Genomic DNA, 18,389 nt, shown 5'->3' on the forward strand with positions numbered 1-18,389 from the left:
TTCATTTTATCATTTTGAAATCATCGAATTTCATGATTTAATAAATTGCCTACCATGTCTACCATATCTACCAGGCATCCATCCAATTATTATTTTTCTAGTTTGTGTTTTTCATAATACATTCTATTTTTCCACGTTTTTCCAACACCTTGATATCACTGTAGAGCCATTATTGTTCCGTGGCTCTTATTTTGAAAATGCGGTTGCTTATCCGGTTATTAAATGCCTTCGCCGTGTAGCTTTTTTTCTCCCTTTTTTTCATTGAAACGTTGCGTCATCTTAGCCACAAGTATTCAAACAGTCTGTCTTTCTTTGCGGAAGTTTTCAGGTGAAAACGGTAAGCTGGATTGCGTTTTTTGTCTTTATCATAAGCTAATGCCCGGGAATGAGGCTTTCCACTGGGAAGCGTTCACAGCAAAAACATGCTGGGAAAACTGCCATGTGTAATTTTACTTACATATATTACAATTTTAAAAGTATATCTCATGTGCTATGTAAATGTTGACCGCTGTCCAACTGTGTACAGTGTTAATAAAAATTCAGCGTATCCGAGGCACCCAGCAGACTGGTTGCTAAATTGCGAGCATTACCAGTTAATCTGGAACACCGGTCCGACTGTAACACCGCAGCAGGAGCTCACGGCGGGACGAATGGTTCAACTGAGCACGCGGCGTACGTTAGAAAGCCACAAACGGTTTCCGGATATTAGTTGTTGTAGCTGAGCATATTTTTAATTGGTAGGAGTATGAATAGCGCTTGATGGTAGTTGTATTAACTGAAGGAAGACAGTTTCTATCACAGATTGTTGTCTACTATCTAATTATCCAAAGCCCCCCGGTTATTTCGTAGTAAGTGTTAAAGTTTATATTACAGACTGAGGCAGGACAGGTGCGTCCGAAGCAACCAGAGACTTCAATTCGTGACTTATTAACTCAAACGCTTCAGTTCAGAAGCAGTCAGTTGTAGAGCGCGATCTTCGTCTACCTGTTTAGTTTAAAACGTGATTGGAGTCAAATTCAAAAATCAGTTTGCTGTGTTCATGGAGCGTGGGAATTCTGTAAAGCATGATGATGTTCATGGAGCGTGGGAATTCTGTAAAGCATGATGATCAGATGTCCTGTTACTTAAAACCCTTTGTGCTAGGAACAATGAAGGATATTTTGTTAGGGTTACGTTATTGTTAAGTTACTGTTTGAAGGATGGCTGTGTTAGAGATCCGAGGGGTAGACTCTGAGCTTTTTGAAGTGTCATTTTGAAGCTGGTGACCAAATCCTCCAACTCACTGCATTGTATTTGCATATCATCTCTTTTATGTAGGCATTTCTAGAAATCTAAACTCTGTGTAATCTCTTTGTAATCTACATGCCTCTTTGTTTTTGTCCACAGCAGCAAAATGTGTGGTATCTGGGCTTTGTTTGGCAGCGACGAGTGCATGTCAGTTCAGTGCACCTGTGCCATGAAAATTGCTCACAGAGGCCCTGATGCTTTCCGCTTTGAGAATGTTAATGGCTTCACCAACTGTTGCTTTGGCTTCCACCGCCTTGCCATTGTGGACCAGCTGTATGGCATGCAGCCGCTGCGCCTCAAGAAGTTTCCTTACATGTGGCTCTGCTACAATGGAGAGATTTACAACCACCAAACAGTAAGACTTCTGCTCCTTTCTGTTCTGAAACCTTAGTGGTTGTTTAAAGAAGTATTTTTCTCGAGCAGGGGATACATCCAGTTATCACATTACTGCAAACTAAAGTCTCTAGTAGAACACAATACGCTCTAATATAAATGATAAAAGGACTGATTCTTATTTAGCGCTTTTAGAATTCAACTTTATTGTCGTTGCACATGTCACAGGTACAGGGCAACGAAATGCAGTTTGCATCCATAATCAAATAATTGCAACCACAATCCTCCCCCACCCCCTGATCCAACTCGCCATCAGGTGGTAATCGGCTGACAGCAGTCGGCTGTGTCACCAGAGAGTCTAAGGTAGCCACAGGTCTGATTAAAGCCACCATAACCATTTATTAATCTGCAACCTCGGGCATGCTGCTGCTAAGAGTACCTGTGGACACCCTTATGCTGGAACATGGTGCTTTGTCATTGATAGCCTCTCACCAGGGACTCCAACAAGGATAACTGCGATTCGGTTCAGTGCAAATGACAGTCAGGACCTGTTTCTTAACCCAAAGAGACAGAGAAGCAGTTCTCATGGCCATCTGGGGAAATCCAGAGCGGTAAAGGGTCTAGCCCTGCTTGAGTTTGATGAAAGTTAAAATGATCATTTTGTTGCCATTTGTTCTTCCAGCTGAGGAAGCAATTTGAGTTTGATTGCCAGACTAAAATGGATGGTGAGATTCTGCTCCACCTTTATGACCGCTTTGGCATTAAGAAGATGGCTTCTCTCCTGGATGGTGTGTTTGCTTTCATTCTTCTGGACACTGCCAACAGAAAAGTGCATGTGGGAAGAGATACGTATGGTGTTAGGCCTTTGTTCAAACTCCTCACAGACGATGGATTCCTTGCATTGTGCTCGGAGGCCAAAGGTAATGGGATGGTTTATATTGCTTGAATGTTGCTTCTTTATATGTTTGCATTACTAACCTCATTCTGATCACAGGCTTGATAGACATTACCCATGGCATGGGTGCTCCTGCCAGCATTGTCCCCTTCCCCCCTGGGCACTTTGAGGTCTTTGATTTAAAGACAAGTGGCAAAGTTCAGTCTATTCAGATGGAGCAGTTTCACTGCTGCAGACAACAGCCTTCTCATGCCATCTATGACACAGTGGAGAAACTACCTATAAGTAAGAGTCTATTCACCACTTTAAACATCAAGCATTACTAGTGGTAGATGGTGTTTGTGAAGGACATTAAAGAGTTTGTCTCCCTAGGTTTGGATGAGGAACTGGTGAAGAGCAACATCAGAAATCTGTTTGAAAATGCTGTAAGGAAACGTCTCATGGCTCACAGGAGAATTGGTTGTCTTCTGTCAGGTAACATCTGCTATGTGGAGAACAACATGTTTGTTTTTGTGTGTGTGTGTGTGTGTGTGTGTGTGTGTGTGTGTGTGTGTGTGTGTGTGTGAATCTTATGTTAAGGGCTTGCATTTTCATTTGGCTTCTGTGCCTTGAGACATGCGATTCTGCTTTAGTGCCTAAGAGTAGGCGTTCATACATAGACGTATTCTGTGTGAGTAAGTCGACCTGTCTGACAGTAACATTAACTTCACTTACCTGTGATGAGCTTTCAAGTGAAGAAGTGTTTTATTTGCAATTCATCGCAATTCAATTTACATATAGAGTTGTGGTTAAAAGTTAATATACACTGATCATAAGCATTAACCCTTTAAAACCGGTCAGAGCGGGCACGCTCCGTTTTGCGTAACTACTTTTAAATCCCGGTAGCTCTGCAACCACGTGAGCTAGCACAATAATTTTTTTTGCATATGAAACCGGAGGAGTTGTACTTACATCTTATGCCATCAGCTTGTCCTCGGTCACAGTTTCCTTCCACATACAGCTTTGCAAAAACTGCAAAGCTATATGTAATTATATATATATTTATATATATAAAGCACTTGCAGCAACAAAAACATAATATTCCAGAAACACACTTTGCTGATCCGATCAGCTGTTTGTAACACTTCCTACGTCCATCAGCGTGAACTATCGCATGTCCTCCATGTCCTGCCCGAAACCGGAAGTGACGTCATTTTGCGGAAATGTAGTTTTTTACCATCAGGGCCTCATGAGTCTATACTGGTGTTTTTAAAAGTTATGTTTGACTTTATGACTTTCTGTGTGGTTTCTGGGATGCTTAGGACTCATATTGCACTGCTGGAAATAGTTTATTTTGATGCATATGCTGCTTTTTTGCAAATTTGCACAATAATATTTATTTTCGTTTTTCCTGCAGTTTATAAAAATTGGTGTATTTCAAAAATAAAACTATGAAGACACTCAAAATAAATTTCCTGTGGTGGGAAACTGTTTTGTGCAACTTTTTTGTATTTACAGTTTTGAGGGATAAGCCTCTTAAATTTCTCTAACTAGAAATATATGTTAAAAAAACAAAAATGATTTTAAATGTTTTGTAGTTTATTGCACTATTTTTGCAATTTATGTAATTACTATGAACTTAATGCAGACATATTATTAAAATCTAGGCTGTAATGGTTGTATTGATGTATAGCAACTTGAAATCCTCCCAAAAATGGCTCCACAGCATGTAAAAATATAATATAAGCTCTGGCGGACTTGGTTCTATGGTAGGTCTTAAACGGTTAATGTCATGGTCATCTTGTACCTCTCCAGCTTGCGCACAAACCACACAGCTCTCTCCTCTGGGCCCCGGCAGCTACTGAAATAGGGAAGGTGTAGTAGATGTGATGGATGACTTATGGCGCTGCCCGCTGAAGTTAGAATCATCCCAAAAAAGTTGATTCTGTTCATCTGGACGTTTTCAGTGGGAGAAACGTTTCGTTACTCATCCAAGTGACCGAATGCAGATTTCCTCAACATTAAAAACAGGACATTTGCATAATGAAACTACAACCAATGGCAAACTGAGCTGGGAGGTCAGTTTCTTGATCATTAATGTTCAAATTCTCATGACCATTGATCAACAACCACTGATCAAAGATCATTAATCAATGTCCATGAGTACCATTCACAGAGAGTTGGGGAATGGCTGCAATCACAGCATGTAAGATGGTGAAAGATGCTCCCTTAGGCCCCCTCCTCGATTCAGAGATGGTCTTTCCCTTTTCATGTAAATGACGTCCTTGGCTCCCCGCTCAAACCAGCGTCCTCATCAAGAACTGTAGAGTATGCTCAACTGCACCAAAGAGTAAAGCAGTGAAATGTGGATTTGTAAACTTCAGGTCTCTCCCTGCTAGTACACGAGTTTATAATTGATCAACATTTACTTTGCTTTAGAAAAACCTGGATACAGCAGAATGATTATGATCATTTAAATCAGGGGTGTGAAACATCTGGCCTGTGGGCCGAACACAATTACTTTTGGCTTGTGAGATAATTTCATATGTCAGTTATTAATGGCCCATCTCTAGGTGGGAGCCGAATCTGCACACCATGCAGCCAATCACATGCAAAGACAGACCGAGATCGTGCCATTATGTGAAAGAAGGAAGAGGGGCAGACGTTCTGCAGACAGCAAGTGTAGCAGAAAGAAGCGAAAACGTAAAACGAGCAGCATCTGGCTGTATTTCAGTGATACTGGAGACTGCAAAACTGAGTGCAGAATTGATCAAATTAGGAGCTAAAGTGATATCAGTTTGTTTTCAGCCATGTTCCATTGTTAATGAAAAAAGGTTTCAAACTTGTCCAGGCCTTAAACCTTATGTGTGTTCTCCCTAGTAGTGAATGCATCCCACCCCCTCAAACCTGGATTCATTTATACATTTATTTCTTACAATACAACACCAAAGAGTTGCTTTATCTGTATCGTGTAGAAAAACTGTTCAATATGAAACTTCTTTACACTGACAGAAAGGTTTCAGTGGTCTGACCCACTGAAGGTCAAAGTGGGCTGAAATGACTTTGACACCCTTGTTTAAATGAAGCAGCTTCCATTCCATCGTATTAAACAACCAAACACCAAACAGTTCCCAAACTACTGTGATTTTAACATCCATGTGGAGACTGTACACCAGCGGTCCCCAACCTTTTTTGCGTCACGGACCGGTTTATGCCCGACAATATTTTCACAGACCGGCCGTTAAGATGTCGCGGATAAATTCAACAAAATAAAACTAGTACCGGTACCGAAAAAAAGACGATTTATTCATAACACACGTGAAAAGACCCAGGAAAACAGAGTAAACGATAAAAACGATAACAAAATAACGCTGAAAACCGATAAAAACCCTGAAAACTATACATTTCACACCTGAGCCTCAACTCTCCAAACGACTCACGACCCGGTACCGGTCCGAGGCTCGGGGGTTGGGGACCGCTGGCGTAAATGACGCCTCAGAATGGGATTTAAACTGTTATTAAACTCAATTGGCTTCTCTTAAAATGTAAAAAACCCCACTACTTTAATTACACTTTAATCACAGGGACGAACCAATAATGACCTCTATTCAACTATGCTTAATATTAAAATTCTCCAACTGTAAAGAGCAGTAAATTATTTATTTTGGATTATGTTACTGGTAATCAAAAGATGAAGGATACTGTATTAAGATAAAGATATAAAAATGTGGAGTAAGTCGAAAATCCAAGTCATAAACAAGAAAACAATAATTATATCAGTACTTCATTTTATATTTAACACATGGCTAAAAAATACCGAATAGTTCTTTTACAAATGCAAAACGATAAATGCTTTAGATGTGTTTCAGTTCACTTTTCTCGTCCAGCAAAAAAGCTAAAGTCTGTTTTGGGCTCCAACAAGTGCACCGATTTATCCACCCAGCTTTCTTTAACCTCTTAAGCCCCAAGCCTACCTGATCTACTGCTTTTTGCCCCCGTATCAGGGGGCGTTGGGGCTTAAGAGGTTAACAAGCTCTCCATCAGAAAACAGTTTGTGTGGGATATGATAAGAGATAAGATGAGATAAGACTTTATTGATCCCACAACGGGGGAAATTTTTGCGTCACCTCAGCTCAGGTACAGATATATGAAGGAAATACAAAAATACAAATAAGTACAATCAATGAAAAAAGTAAGATAATACACTATATACAATGGTAGCATACACAGTATGTGATTATGGATATAGTTGGAAATATGGAAGACATAAACTATATAGCTTGGAAGGTCATGGAAGGTCCATTGTGCATGAAGTGGTGACCGTGGATGTTCACAGTGACCAAACAACTTGCCTTGTCAGCTGCAGATTTGTAACAAAAATAAAAATAAATCATTGTTGGCTTTGCAGTGTAGCTAGCAAAGCATCCGACTCCTTGACCTGCAATTCATCAGACAAGTTCTTGTATTTTTCTGCACGTTTGGTCACACAGTGATTTAAATCGTAGTCCTTAAAAAACTAAGCTCACAGCTTTTTCTTTGACTTCTGTAAGTAAATCATTTTCCAGTCCGAGCCTTGTTAGAAATGCAGCATTTGTTATTCAATCCCTTGATCTTTTTGAGTTAACTTCACTAATTACTTTCTCCAAACTTTAAAAAAACATATTTGTTTTGCACAAGTGCTGCTCAAAGAAGACCTATTATTAAATAATGCTTCGAGCTTAAATGCAATCAACCTATCTCTGTTAACGGGCTACAGACCACAGGCACAGAGCTCGCAGTAATTAAACCACTACATCACTTGATTGATCTTTAAGTTTTTCTCAAAAAGTCTTGAAAGAGTGGTTATAAAACAGCTTTCTGATCATCTGGAGAGGAACGGTTTAGAACTAATCTCTGCTCGTCCTCCTAATCCTCAACCAGGCATTCGATACTGTTGACTATCATATTTTATCACAGCGATTAGACATTAGGTGCCGTGCTGTGTTTGAATCCTATCTAGATATGACGTAGATATAGATTCCAATTGTTGAGTCCTCTTCACACACACAGGTTAATGTTGGAGCTCCACAGGCTTCTGTTCTGGTCCTTCTGTTTACATTATAGTAGCTTTTCTTAGATGGTATCATTAAAACACACTGCATGCATTTTTACTGCTCTTCAGATGATGCCCAACTTTATCTATCCAGTTGTTCTCAGCATAGAACCCTCTGGAACTCCAGGTATAGAATATAAATGTATATTACTGCTGTTCAGGTGGTCTGGACTCCAGTTTGGTTGCTGCTACGCTTGTGAAACTGGCCAAAGAGGAGAAGCTGCCATATCCCATTCAGACATTTGCAATCGGCTCAGACGACAGTCCAGACGTCCTAGCTGCTCGCAAGGTTTGTCCTCACATATAAGACCTGTTTCTAACTTCTAACTTAGGCTACGTCCACACGTACCCGGGTATTTTTAAAAACGCAGATTTTTCTATGGGTTTGCACCTTTCGTCCACACGTAAATGGCGTTTTTGGTCACTGAAAACAGAGATTTTTAAAAACTCCGGCCAGGGTGGATATTTTTGAAAACTCCGTTTTTGCATTCTACGCCCCAGCTTTGTTTACTTTTTCCCACCGAGGCTTCTAGACTTCTGATTGGCCAACATTTCTGCACGGTTAGGAATATATCGCCACCTGTTGCTTTGGCATGTTCCTAGCAGCGTTTTCCTTCATTTCTGAGTTTACGTGTGGACAGGATTATTTTTTTAAAACGAAAACGGAAAATCTCCGTTTTCAAAAATACCCGTGTACGTGTGGACGTAGCCTTGAGCTTATAACATTGGCGTGTGTGACCGATTCCTTAAAAAAAGGTCTTGCTGTGTTTTCAGTCATCAATTGGTGTTTTGTCAGGTGGCCACTCATATTGGTAGTGAACACCATGAGGTGACATTCACTGTAGAAGAAGGTATTGAAGTTGTGAAGGACGTCATCTTCCACCTGGAGAGCTATGACATCACCACCATACGTGCCTCTGTGGGTGAGTGGAACACAAAGCACTTCATATACAGTGCTGTGGAAAAGTTTGATCTTCTTGATTTTAGTTTTTTGCTTTTTTGTCATACTTCAATGTTTTACATTGTCAAACATGTTTTAAAATAGTTTTTTAATTATTTTTTCACTTATTAAAGGAAAAAGTTATCAAAATGTACGTGGCCTTGTATCAGGGGCACCACCAAATGGGCGTCAGAGGGGGCACTGGCCACCACATAAAATTTGCTGCCCCCTCTGGCAAGCCTGTCCTATGTTGGCAATAATGTGAAATAAAGTTGGAGAAAAGCTGATGCCAATCCCCGGAGAGATACATTACATCTAAGGGCCGACATATAGACAGACAACAGTTCACACTCTTATACGATCCAGTACTTATTTGTCTTTCCTGAACAAGTTTGCTCTTAAAGTTAACTCCATTCTGGGAAAGTGAACTCAGCTGATTTCAGTTGTTGGAGAAGATATGAACATTAATTTTTATTGCATGAAAGGACGAGAGTGCAATGGTAAAGAGCAAACTGGTTCAAGGACAGAAACGGCTGCATCATGTGACTAAGATAACTTTAGCTCTTTACAAGCAGCTGGACAGGAAGCAATATGTGAAAATCTGGCCTCCGTTATGCAAAATATAGAAAAATGATTGGTGGCTCAAGGCTTTTGCACAGCATCAAAATCAAAGACATTTAAAGAATAAATGGTAAATGGACTTCTTATTCTTATATAGCACTTTTCTACTCTGAGCACGTTTTACACAACTTGTCCTCTTCACCCATTCGCACAAGCACTTTTTTTCTATGCTACTTATAAGTATGTGCTTTCTAACGTTCACTCACATTCTTACTCTGATGGATGCATCGGACAGAAACCTGGGGTTAGTATCTTGCCCAAGGATATTTGGCATGCAGACCGGAGCAGATGGAGGTCGAACCATCGACCTTCTGATTAGTAGGTGACCTGCTCTGCCTCCTGAGCTGCAGCCATCAAATATGAAGTTGTTACTTGACAGAAAAAGTGTAGAGAAGAGAAGTCTGAACAAGTAACAACCGAGCAAACGACACATAAAACATTAGGTGATACCAGTCTCAGAAATAACCTCTACATCTGGTTTTGGATGTGTGCAGAATATTTCTCTGCAGTTAATTTTCTTTTATGTGATAAATATTTATTGGGTTAGACTGAAATGAATGAACGAAGAACTGTTTACTTTAAATGGTTTTGGTGGTTTGCAGTGTAAAAAAGTTTTATCTATTTAGTTTTAAGATAATAAGTTACATTTTATTTGTATAGCGCCAAATCAAAACAAGTTGCTTGATGAATTGAAATGGCACTTGAGTGAGTTTGTTAAATGGTCAAAGAAGTGGGTGAAGGCGACATGTAGGGTATTAACTGTACTGTAATCAAACATACAGCATTCTAGTTGTATATTATACATTCAGTAGGTTGTGATTTGTTTTTATAAGGGTACATGAACAGGAATGCACTTTACACTCTTTTACTATTAACTGTACAGGCATGTACTTGGTTTCCAAGTACATCAGACAGAAGACTGACAGTGTGGTGATCTTCTCTGGAGAGGGTTCTGATGAGCTGACGCAGGGATACATTTACTTCCACAAGGTGAGTTTGATGGTTTAACTTTGTTTTTTCAGGCTGATTTATCTTAAATGTAATAGAATTGTGACAACACTAGGGATGGGTATCGTTTAGGTTTTATCCGACCAAACCGGTACTTTTGAAACAGTGCCGGTGCTTAAACGGTGCTCAAACCGGTGCTTAAAGAATGGAGAACACAAAATTGGTCCAAAAACCTCTCATGTTCAGCTGTTTTTTTGTAAAAAGATAACAATGTTAGCCTTTTCTGCAGCTATGGGGCATATATGGTATCACTCTTGGCTGGAAGCAGCTTAAACAATGGAAAAAACACAAACTTTGTCCAAAAACCTCTCATGTTTAACTGTTTTCCACTTTTTCTTTGGTCATTTTAGCCTTTTTGTCCAGGGTGAAGGGAGTATCTGCCATCAAACAAGAAGACAGCCGCATGTAGCTATGATGATGTTTGCTAGTTCACCTTACATGCATTAATGTAATAACGTGGTTAGCCTACTCAGCGTAAATTACACACGAACAACATTAAGCTACTCACGCAGAGAAGAACGGCTGCTGCTGCATCATCATCCTCATCATTTCTGCTACACTGGCAGGGCTAGGGGCCAGGACTCTCCTCTTCGGGTTTTTGGGGGATGTTGCTAACTCCGGGTCCGATAACAGGCACCACACCCGCAGTAGATGTGCTCGGTGTGAGGTCTCGCAGCAAGCTATCAAATACGGCGCATTTCTCGGCTTTTAAAAAAACGCTATGCGTCGCCAGGTGTTTAATCAGATTTGAGGTGTTACCTCCTTTGACAGCATCACAGTATCAGCTTAAAGCACTTGTTGCAGCTGCCGAGTTTGCATCTTTTGCTGTGAAGTACAGCCAGACTTTGACCGCTTCACCTTGGGCATTTTTAATCTGTAGCTCTGCTCTAAAAGAACGTACGTACCTGGACCCGCCTACTATCCTCGGAAACGTAAAATGATTGGCTAGAATCTAAAGTCATCACAGCTCAGGAAAAAAAAAAGCACCGAAATGTGCGCTGCTTTTCGGTCTGGTTACTACCGTTTATGTCAGAACCGGTGCCATAATGGCACCGGATACCGGTACCCATCCCTAGACAACACATAAACTTAGTACAAGTACAATTAATGTAATTTGTGTAACAGTGCTTCACAAACTGGGCTACTGATAATTGAAGTCTGAAGAATATTGGCAGTTTAAAAATGTATTAATTTAATAGAGTTGCTTTAGTGGAATGTAGAAGAGACATGCACAACACCCTGGCACCACCAGCTTGGTCACACACTTCTGTGGGACGGCATCCCATTCTTTGTCACAAGCCAGTCTGGTTACATCTGTCACTGACATGAGCAGCAAACCTAAGCACACCCACAAGTGTTCAGTGGGGTTGAGGTCAGAACTGCAGGCAGGCTATTTTATCGTTTCCATGTCCACATAAACTCTGTGGGATCATGTGATGTCACTGGTCGTAGAATCTTATCTTGATAACTTGACGCATTGATATATCCTCCACTGGTGAAAAGCATTGTTTTTCCATTGAGGGAAATGCCACCCCGTACACTTCATCCTCCACACTTGGACAGCATAGGCTGAATCTAGACTCATCATGTAGCGTAACGCTCTTTGTGGTCCCGGGGAAAACCAGAGCAACACAAACATGACTCCCACGGTCCCTGCTCCCAAGCAATGACTCCTGCTACCTCAAAGTTTGCATCCCCAAACAGACTAGTTAATTTATATTCAGAGATCGAAACCATCAGGTGAACACAGTCAAAACAACAAACACAACAATGTTGCACTGGTTGTGATATTGTTTCCCCCTCTTAAAAAGAAACTGTCCTAATAGCGACTATCACGACCACAACAGGCAGAAGACGGGATTGTTTTCAGTGTTACATTTCTTGCAATTTGCAGCAAATTATGTGCCATATTGTAAAGACCCTACAAAAACCCCAACTGTCAGATGACCCCATATGAGAAAGCATTTGGCAACAGTAAGAAGGGAAAAGCAGGACAGAGGCTTAGCCTCAACCTTCAGCCTGTCAGACAGATCACTGATGTTGGATGAACAGGTCTGGCTCGCAGTCTCCCCTCTAATCCATCCCAAAGGAATGCTGTCGGCTTGAGGTCAGGACTCTGTAGGTCAGTCAAGTTCTTTCACACCAGACTCACTCATCCATGTCTTGCTTTGTGCACTGGTGCGCAGTCATGTTGGAGCAGGAGGGAGGCATCCCAAAACTCCCACAAACGTGGGAGCATGAAATTGTCCAAAATGTGTTGGTATGCTGAAGCCTTTAGAGGTCCTTTCACAGCAATTAAGGTGCCCAACTGGAGAAAAACAACCCCAGACCATAATGCTCCCTTCACCAAACACTTGTGTGACAGGTAGGAAGCACGACACGACCACGATCCAGCATTCAGTGACTTTTTACTCTTTATGTAACTCGGCTGCAGCTCCCTAGATGCCAGCCACAAGTATACACAAACAAAAACATGACGTGACCCAGTTCAGTCTGTTAACCTGGCGAGATGTGATCGTGGATGTCCTGCAGGTGCGTTCGCTTATCCTGCTGCTGCATCGATTACCACGCCCCGCCACAGCTTGGCACAGTGCAGGCAGACAAGTGCTGTTCTCCTGGCAACTGCCAAACTGCTGACCCCTCTGTGATTTTAAACAGTCTACCACTTTGTGGATGAGCTGCTATTGTTCACTAATACCACTAACAGTTGGCTGTGGAATATTTAGTGGCAAGGAAATTTTGCAACTGGACTTGTTGCACAGTTGGAATCTTATTACCACAATGGAGCTCCTGAGTGCGACCAGTTCTTTCACAAATATTTCTAGAAGCAGTCGGCATGCCTAGGTGCTTGATTTTATAGTGAGTGGAGCACCTGAATCCATTGATTTGGATGGATGAATGAATACTTTTGACATGCTTGGATCACTTCTCACTTTGTGCAGAAGACAGACTTCTTTTTAAACTGATCTGAATACAGAAATCTTTATGCTTTGGGATGATGATACTTCTCAAAAAATCTGAACAACCTTACAAAGTAGAGCAAATCTAAGTTCATTGCATTTGTTTTTTTCCTTTGATGTTTCATTGCTTTAAATAAAAACGATTTTAAATGATAATTACAGACAAAATATATGAAACACTTTTGTCAGCCAGATTGTCAGACTTGTGATCCAGAAATATCACAACGTCTGAAGGAAAACTTCAGACTGAACCTAAAGTTAGAATGCCAATCAATTCATTTAAACGTGGCTTTATTTCTCCTCTAGGCTCCAACACCCAAAGCTGCAGCAGAGGACAGCGTTCGTCTGATGGAGGAGCTCTACATGTTTGATGTTCTCCGTGCTGATCGCACCACTGCTGCACATGGGTAGCCCTTCTTTGTTACTCACTAGCCCTGCCCAAAGAATTAAGACCGGAAACTGAAAGAATCTAGCAAAAAATAAATAAAAATGGAACATTGCATTTCGCCTGTTGTTGGCGATAATTTTCTGCTGAAAAAATGTCCTGTAATTACAATTACTTCGTTCAGAATTGGCTGTAATTGTGCGACAGCTTTTCAGAGCGCATGTAGTGCTCATGAAGCATCTTTAATTTGACCATAAAAAGGGAAAAAAGGATGCAGGGTAAAGTGGACAGCAGGAATTCAGCTGGAGAGCTTTGGTGGTAAAATAACTAATGCATTAATTTTAACCATTGCCAAAATGTCAGTGATTAACCAATAGTGGTCACCAAATAATGCAACCAACCAATAGGGTGATGCTGACTATTATTCAAATATAGTAATAAAGATTAATGACAGAGCTCTGATTAATAGACCTATTAGTAACCCTGTCCTGTACTCACACAATTTGATAGAAATTGATTTTCCAATGGACTCTTTCAGTTCAGGCTCATTTCGTGTTGCTCTGTCTTTCAGCCTGGAGCTGAGAGTGCCTTTCCTGGACCACAGATTCACAGCGTACTACCTCTCCTTGCCTGAGGAAATGAGGGTTCCTAGGGTGAGTCTGTACAATATTGGCGTCCACACTATCATGCAACTTTGCTTTGTAATAATAGTGTATTGTGTCCTGTGAAACCAGAATGGAGTGGAGAAGCACCTTCTGAGGGAGTCTTTCAAAGGTCTCGACTTGATACCTGATGAGATTCTCTGGAGGCGTAAAGAAGCCTTTAGTGATGGCATGACATCTGTGAAGAAGTCCTGGTACACGTACCTGCAGGAGCATCTGGAGTCAATGGTAATATTTGGTAGAGAAACCTCTGACTCGGTCCCATTCACAGTAACGTTTTTATTAGGGATGCAACGATACCAATTTTTTCAAACCGATACGATACCGATACTTGGATCTGAGCACTTGCCGATACAGAGTACAAAAAACGATACTTCTACCACACACACACAAATGCAATGAATTGGAAGACAGGTTTTATTTTATTCTCTGCCGATAAAAAATAAAATCTTAATAAAAATGACCACAAAAAAATTTCAAGTGAAAAATAAGCACTTCTGTTAAATTATTGCAGAGTGTCCACATTGTAATTTTACAAAATATCACTGAACTGTTGGCACTGTCTCGAGCTTTCAGAATAATAAATAAACACTTCTGTTTGGAATAAAATAAATACAAATTAGGTTTGAGAATAAAATAAACTTTTAAATTATTGCAGAGTGTCCATATTGTAAACAAACAAACAAAATAATTATTATTAAATAAATAATAAATAAAATAATAATTGGCTCCCTAGTGGCCAATCTAAAAAACTACAACAGAAATGACCAGCCACCCTCTGATTAATGAAATAAGTTGGTATCGGTTCATGGTATCGGTTAACTTTTACAGTATCGGCCCGATACCCGATACCAGTATCGGTATCGGCAGTGGCGGTCCTAGCCTGTTAGGCGCCCTGGGCGAACACCCCCTCTGGCGCCCCCCACACACACACACACGCACACATATACATATGAAGAGGGAGAGAGTATGCATAGTATGCAAACGGCTACTAAACAGACATCATACTTTGTCATACAATGAGAACAGGACAAATCAACAACTGACACTGACTAATTAAGATTATATTATTATATATATTGTTTGGAGTTTAGTCTGTTACTGTTACTATTTTTACCATTTCTTCTTGGAGGAACTGTAACACACATAATTTCCTTAGGGATTAAGAAAGTATTCTGATTCTTAATGTTTTAGGATACATGACCTGCCATTATCCAATGACACATCTGCTTACCTGTGTCTTTTGCTCGTTCCTCCTTGTAGGAGCCATAATTAAATGTATTGAATTTTAATGATCACTGGGTTTTAATTTGTTTGGTTGCTATGGTGATGTGTAACGGGAGTCACGTGGGTGCTAGCGGTGACATTAAGAGGGCGTTGTCAGTCTGTCATTCACTGGTTTGATTTTGACAGAGAGGAGGGCTGGGTAGCCGTAGTTTTTGTTGACCGCAGCACAACGAGTTTCCCCTTGTTGAATTAGAGCCTGTGATGTTTTAAGAGTTTGAATCGCGAGCCGATCACATTGCTCTGTAAACTTTTCAAGCACTTTAATAAACAAGAAAGCAATTCCACCTCTCCATTACTGCGTAAAGTTGACAGCGCGTCAGGCAAATAGGCGGGCTCCATCCCCGGCCTCTAGCGACTGTGGAAGTCGCTACACTCCTCTTCTTTTCTCTTTTTTTAAACTTTAAAAACGGGTTGTGTGTGAGACTTTAAATAAACAAAATATAAAATATACATTTTAAATTGTTATTGATCCCTTTACCCCGAGTCCTAAAGTGTATATTTATTTTTTTTACTCTTAAATATTTATTGTTTGTTTTCTTGCACTGCTGTAACTGGAGCCTCGTCGTCTCGTCTCTCTATATACTGGACTGTATGTAGCGGAGATGACAATAAAGTTTACTTTGACTTCAGCAGCGAGCAGGCGCACAGAGGGCTCTTACGCTCACTTTTCGTGTATAGATTTTTGAAAAAACATCGGTGCAAATTATAAGTCTGTATCATGATGTCTGGTGTTTTCGTGTTTGTTGTTTGTTTTTATTTTTGTTTTATTTTGAGAGTTGGTAATTTTTGCTGCTCCAGCCAGCCAGAGACTCCCCCGTCGCCCCGCCCTCTCCTCCCTGTGCAGCAAGCAGCAGGTGCACCTCGCAAACGGAGGGCGCCCTTACTCCCATGGGCGATAGAAAATCGATCGGTGCCTATGCCATTCCCAATATGGGCTCGCATGATGTCGGGGCAGCATGAGTACAAGCAATTTTTTTTTAACCGATGCCTGTGATGCCGCCCCCTACCACGATGCCGCCCCGGGCAACCGCCCGTGTCGCCCGTATCTAAAACCGCTACTGGGTATCGGTGCATCCCTAGTTTTTATGTTAACATTGATTTCTGCCTAAAAAAAAAAAACCTTCTCACAATCTAGTAAATCTCAACTGATTTCAGGCAGATTTCAGGTGCTGCGGACACCCAGGTTTGTGAATGCAATAACTCAAGAACAAGGCAACGTAGGAAATTTTCAAATTCATAACACAGGTGCGCTTACTAAAAATCCGAGTTCCAAGCTCAGTGCAATGGCACCACTTTGACAGAATCAAAGATTTACTTTAACTTTAAATTTTGCATTTAAAGTAAATTTAAATTAGAACGGGCCAAGAATCCACAGAAAATTGATAAAATACACAAATCACGACCGCGTTAAAACCTTTAATTAAACCGCAGAGAGAGGTTCAGTAAATTGCAGGTGTTCCTCTTAGCTCTGTATTAGGACATTGCTCGTTTGTTCAATCAACCAAAGCAGCAACATCAACTAAGTTTTTTTTTTTTTTTTTTTTTTTTTTTTTTTTTTTAGGTGAACGATGATGACATGGAGGAAGCTTACAAGAGGTTCCCTCACAACCCCCCACACACTAAAGAGGCCTACTACTATAGACAGGAGTTTGAGAAGCTCTACCCAGACCGTGCTCAGTGGCTCTCCCATTACTGGATGCCGCGCTGGATTGATGCCATCGATCCATCAGCCCGTACCTTGTCCATCTATAAACCTGAGAAAGACCAATGATTTGTGCATTTGTGTCTTTGAGGGTGTAATTACAGTTAAAATATCCTCCACTGAGCTGAGAGAACGAAGACAAAGCTCTTCTGCTTTTAAGATTAGGCTTCAAACTTTCCTTCAGATTTTCCTTTCTGATGCTGACTAGCTGGAGACGGATCAGGTGAACCTGAACCATCTCTTAGTTACCCTGCTACAAGCTCCTACTGTTAGTGGACTTTCATTGAGCACTTCCTCACTTTCCTGGGTTCACTTGCCTGGTGTTTATATGCCACTGTTGTGCGTCAAACTAGAGCCGCTACTCCACCACGTTGAAAGCAGCCGGTTCTGGTGGTTCGTGGATCCGACTAGAATGCCTCCTTGGTGGGACCCCGGACACGCTGGAGAGATGATAGATCTTACCTGGCCTGGGACCGCTTTATTGTTCTCCAAAAGAGAGGTCTGGGTTTCTCTGCTTAGGCTGCTGCCCCTGCATCCCAGTAGAAGAAATGGATGGATGGAACTGGATCTTTGGCGTGCATACTGGAGGATCAAACCGCCAACCTTCTGATTAGTAGATGACCTGCTCGACCTCCTGAGCTACAGGGTGTAAGGGTGGTATCATGTTTACACTATAACTGACTGAGGTCAGTGAGTAGTGTTATCATGCTGCTACCTCCCAGCTTTTGACAGCTTTGGTTGATTTCTGGTAGTTTGAATTGGTTTGCTTTGGTTTCAGTTTGCAGCTAGAACTGCAGCATTGTTGGCGCTAACTAGCATATTATACAAGTGTTTTGCAAAAGGACATTTTTCAAGTTTGGCAGAAGTGAGACATGCGTAAAAGATCTAATCATTTTTTTTCATGCTATTCAAACAGTTTGGGAGCTAGGAGTTAGACATTTCATATAACTGTCCCACCCATGGTCACATGTGAAAGTGGATTACAGGAAGAGATCGCTAATATCTGCAGTCTAATGTAATTTAATAACCATATGCTACAGCAAGGAAATTGTATCCAACCTTAGTTTATTGAATCATGTTTGCACTCGGCTGCATTGCATTTGTATTTCTCTCTTAGCTAATCTTTTATCTGTCTCTATTTTTCTGTGTTTTACATTAATTGACGCTAAAATAAAATTTCCTGCTGCAACAGAAACTGTTTACTTCATTTATATTTCATGCAGTACCACTGTTCACCA

At 40.9% G+C, this 18,389-nt stretch overlaps 1 protein-coding gene across 6 annotated transcripts; it reads left to right on the forward strand.

The window, feature by feature from the left end:
• The first annotated feature begins 192 nt into the window (after nt 1-192).
• asns (asparagine synthetase) lies at nt 193-18,337 on the forward strand. Of its 6 annotated transcripts, none has more exons than XM_035913204.2 (12): nt 193-337; nt 1,387-1,642; nt 2,303-2,540; nt 2,615-2,800; nt 2,888-2,989; nt 7,748-7,875; nt 8,383-8,509; nt 10,031-10,137; nt 13,422-13,522; nt 14,072-14,153; nt 14,235-14,390; nt 17,011-18,337. In XM_035913204.2, exons 2-12 carry the CDS (start codon nt 1,394-1,396, stop codon nt 17,218-17,220), a joined length of 1,686 nt encoding a protein of 561 aa, XP_035769097.2. In that variant the 5' UTR covers nt 193-337; nt 1,387-1,393; the 3' UTR covers nt 17,221-18,337. The 6 variants fall into 6 exon arrangements, with proteins under 6 accessions (XP_035769097.2, XP_006803443.2, XP_006803442.2 ...); XM_006803380.2 differs by having other exon boundaries at nt 194-337; nt 1,390-1,642; XM_006803379.3 differs by lacking the exon at nt 193-337 and adding an exon at nt 612-672.
• The last annotated feature ends 52 nt before the right edge of the window (nt 18,338-18,389 follow it).

This window comes from Neolamprologus brichardi, chromosome 22 (assembly GCF_056152115.1).
Source record: "Neolamprologus brichardi isolate AB-2024 chromosome 22, ASM5615211v1, whole genome shotgun sequence".
Taxonomy (NCBI): domain Eukaryota; kingdom Metazoa; phylum Chordata; class Actinopteri; order Cichliformes; family Cichlidae; genus Neolamprologus; species Neolamprologus brichardi.

Bases quoted from the DNA above. Each gene is read 5' to 3' on its own strand.
- asns (XM_087835328.1), top strand. From the start codon at position 760: ATGGTAGTTGTATTAACTGAAGGAAGACAGTTTCTATCACAGATTGTT. The intron at 8,510-10,030 runs GTGAGTGGAACA...TTAACTGTACAG, and splicing joins CACCATACGTGCCTCTGTGG to GCATGTACTTGGTTTCCAAG. The intron at 14,391-17,010 runs GTAATATTTGGT...TTTTTTTTTTAG, and splicing joins AGGAGCATCTGGAGTCAATG to GTGAACGATGATGACATGGA.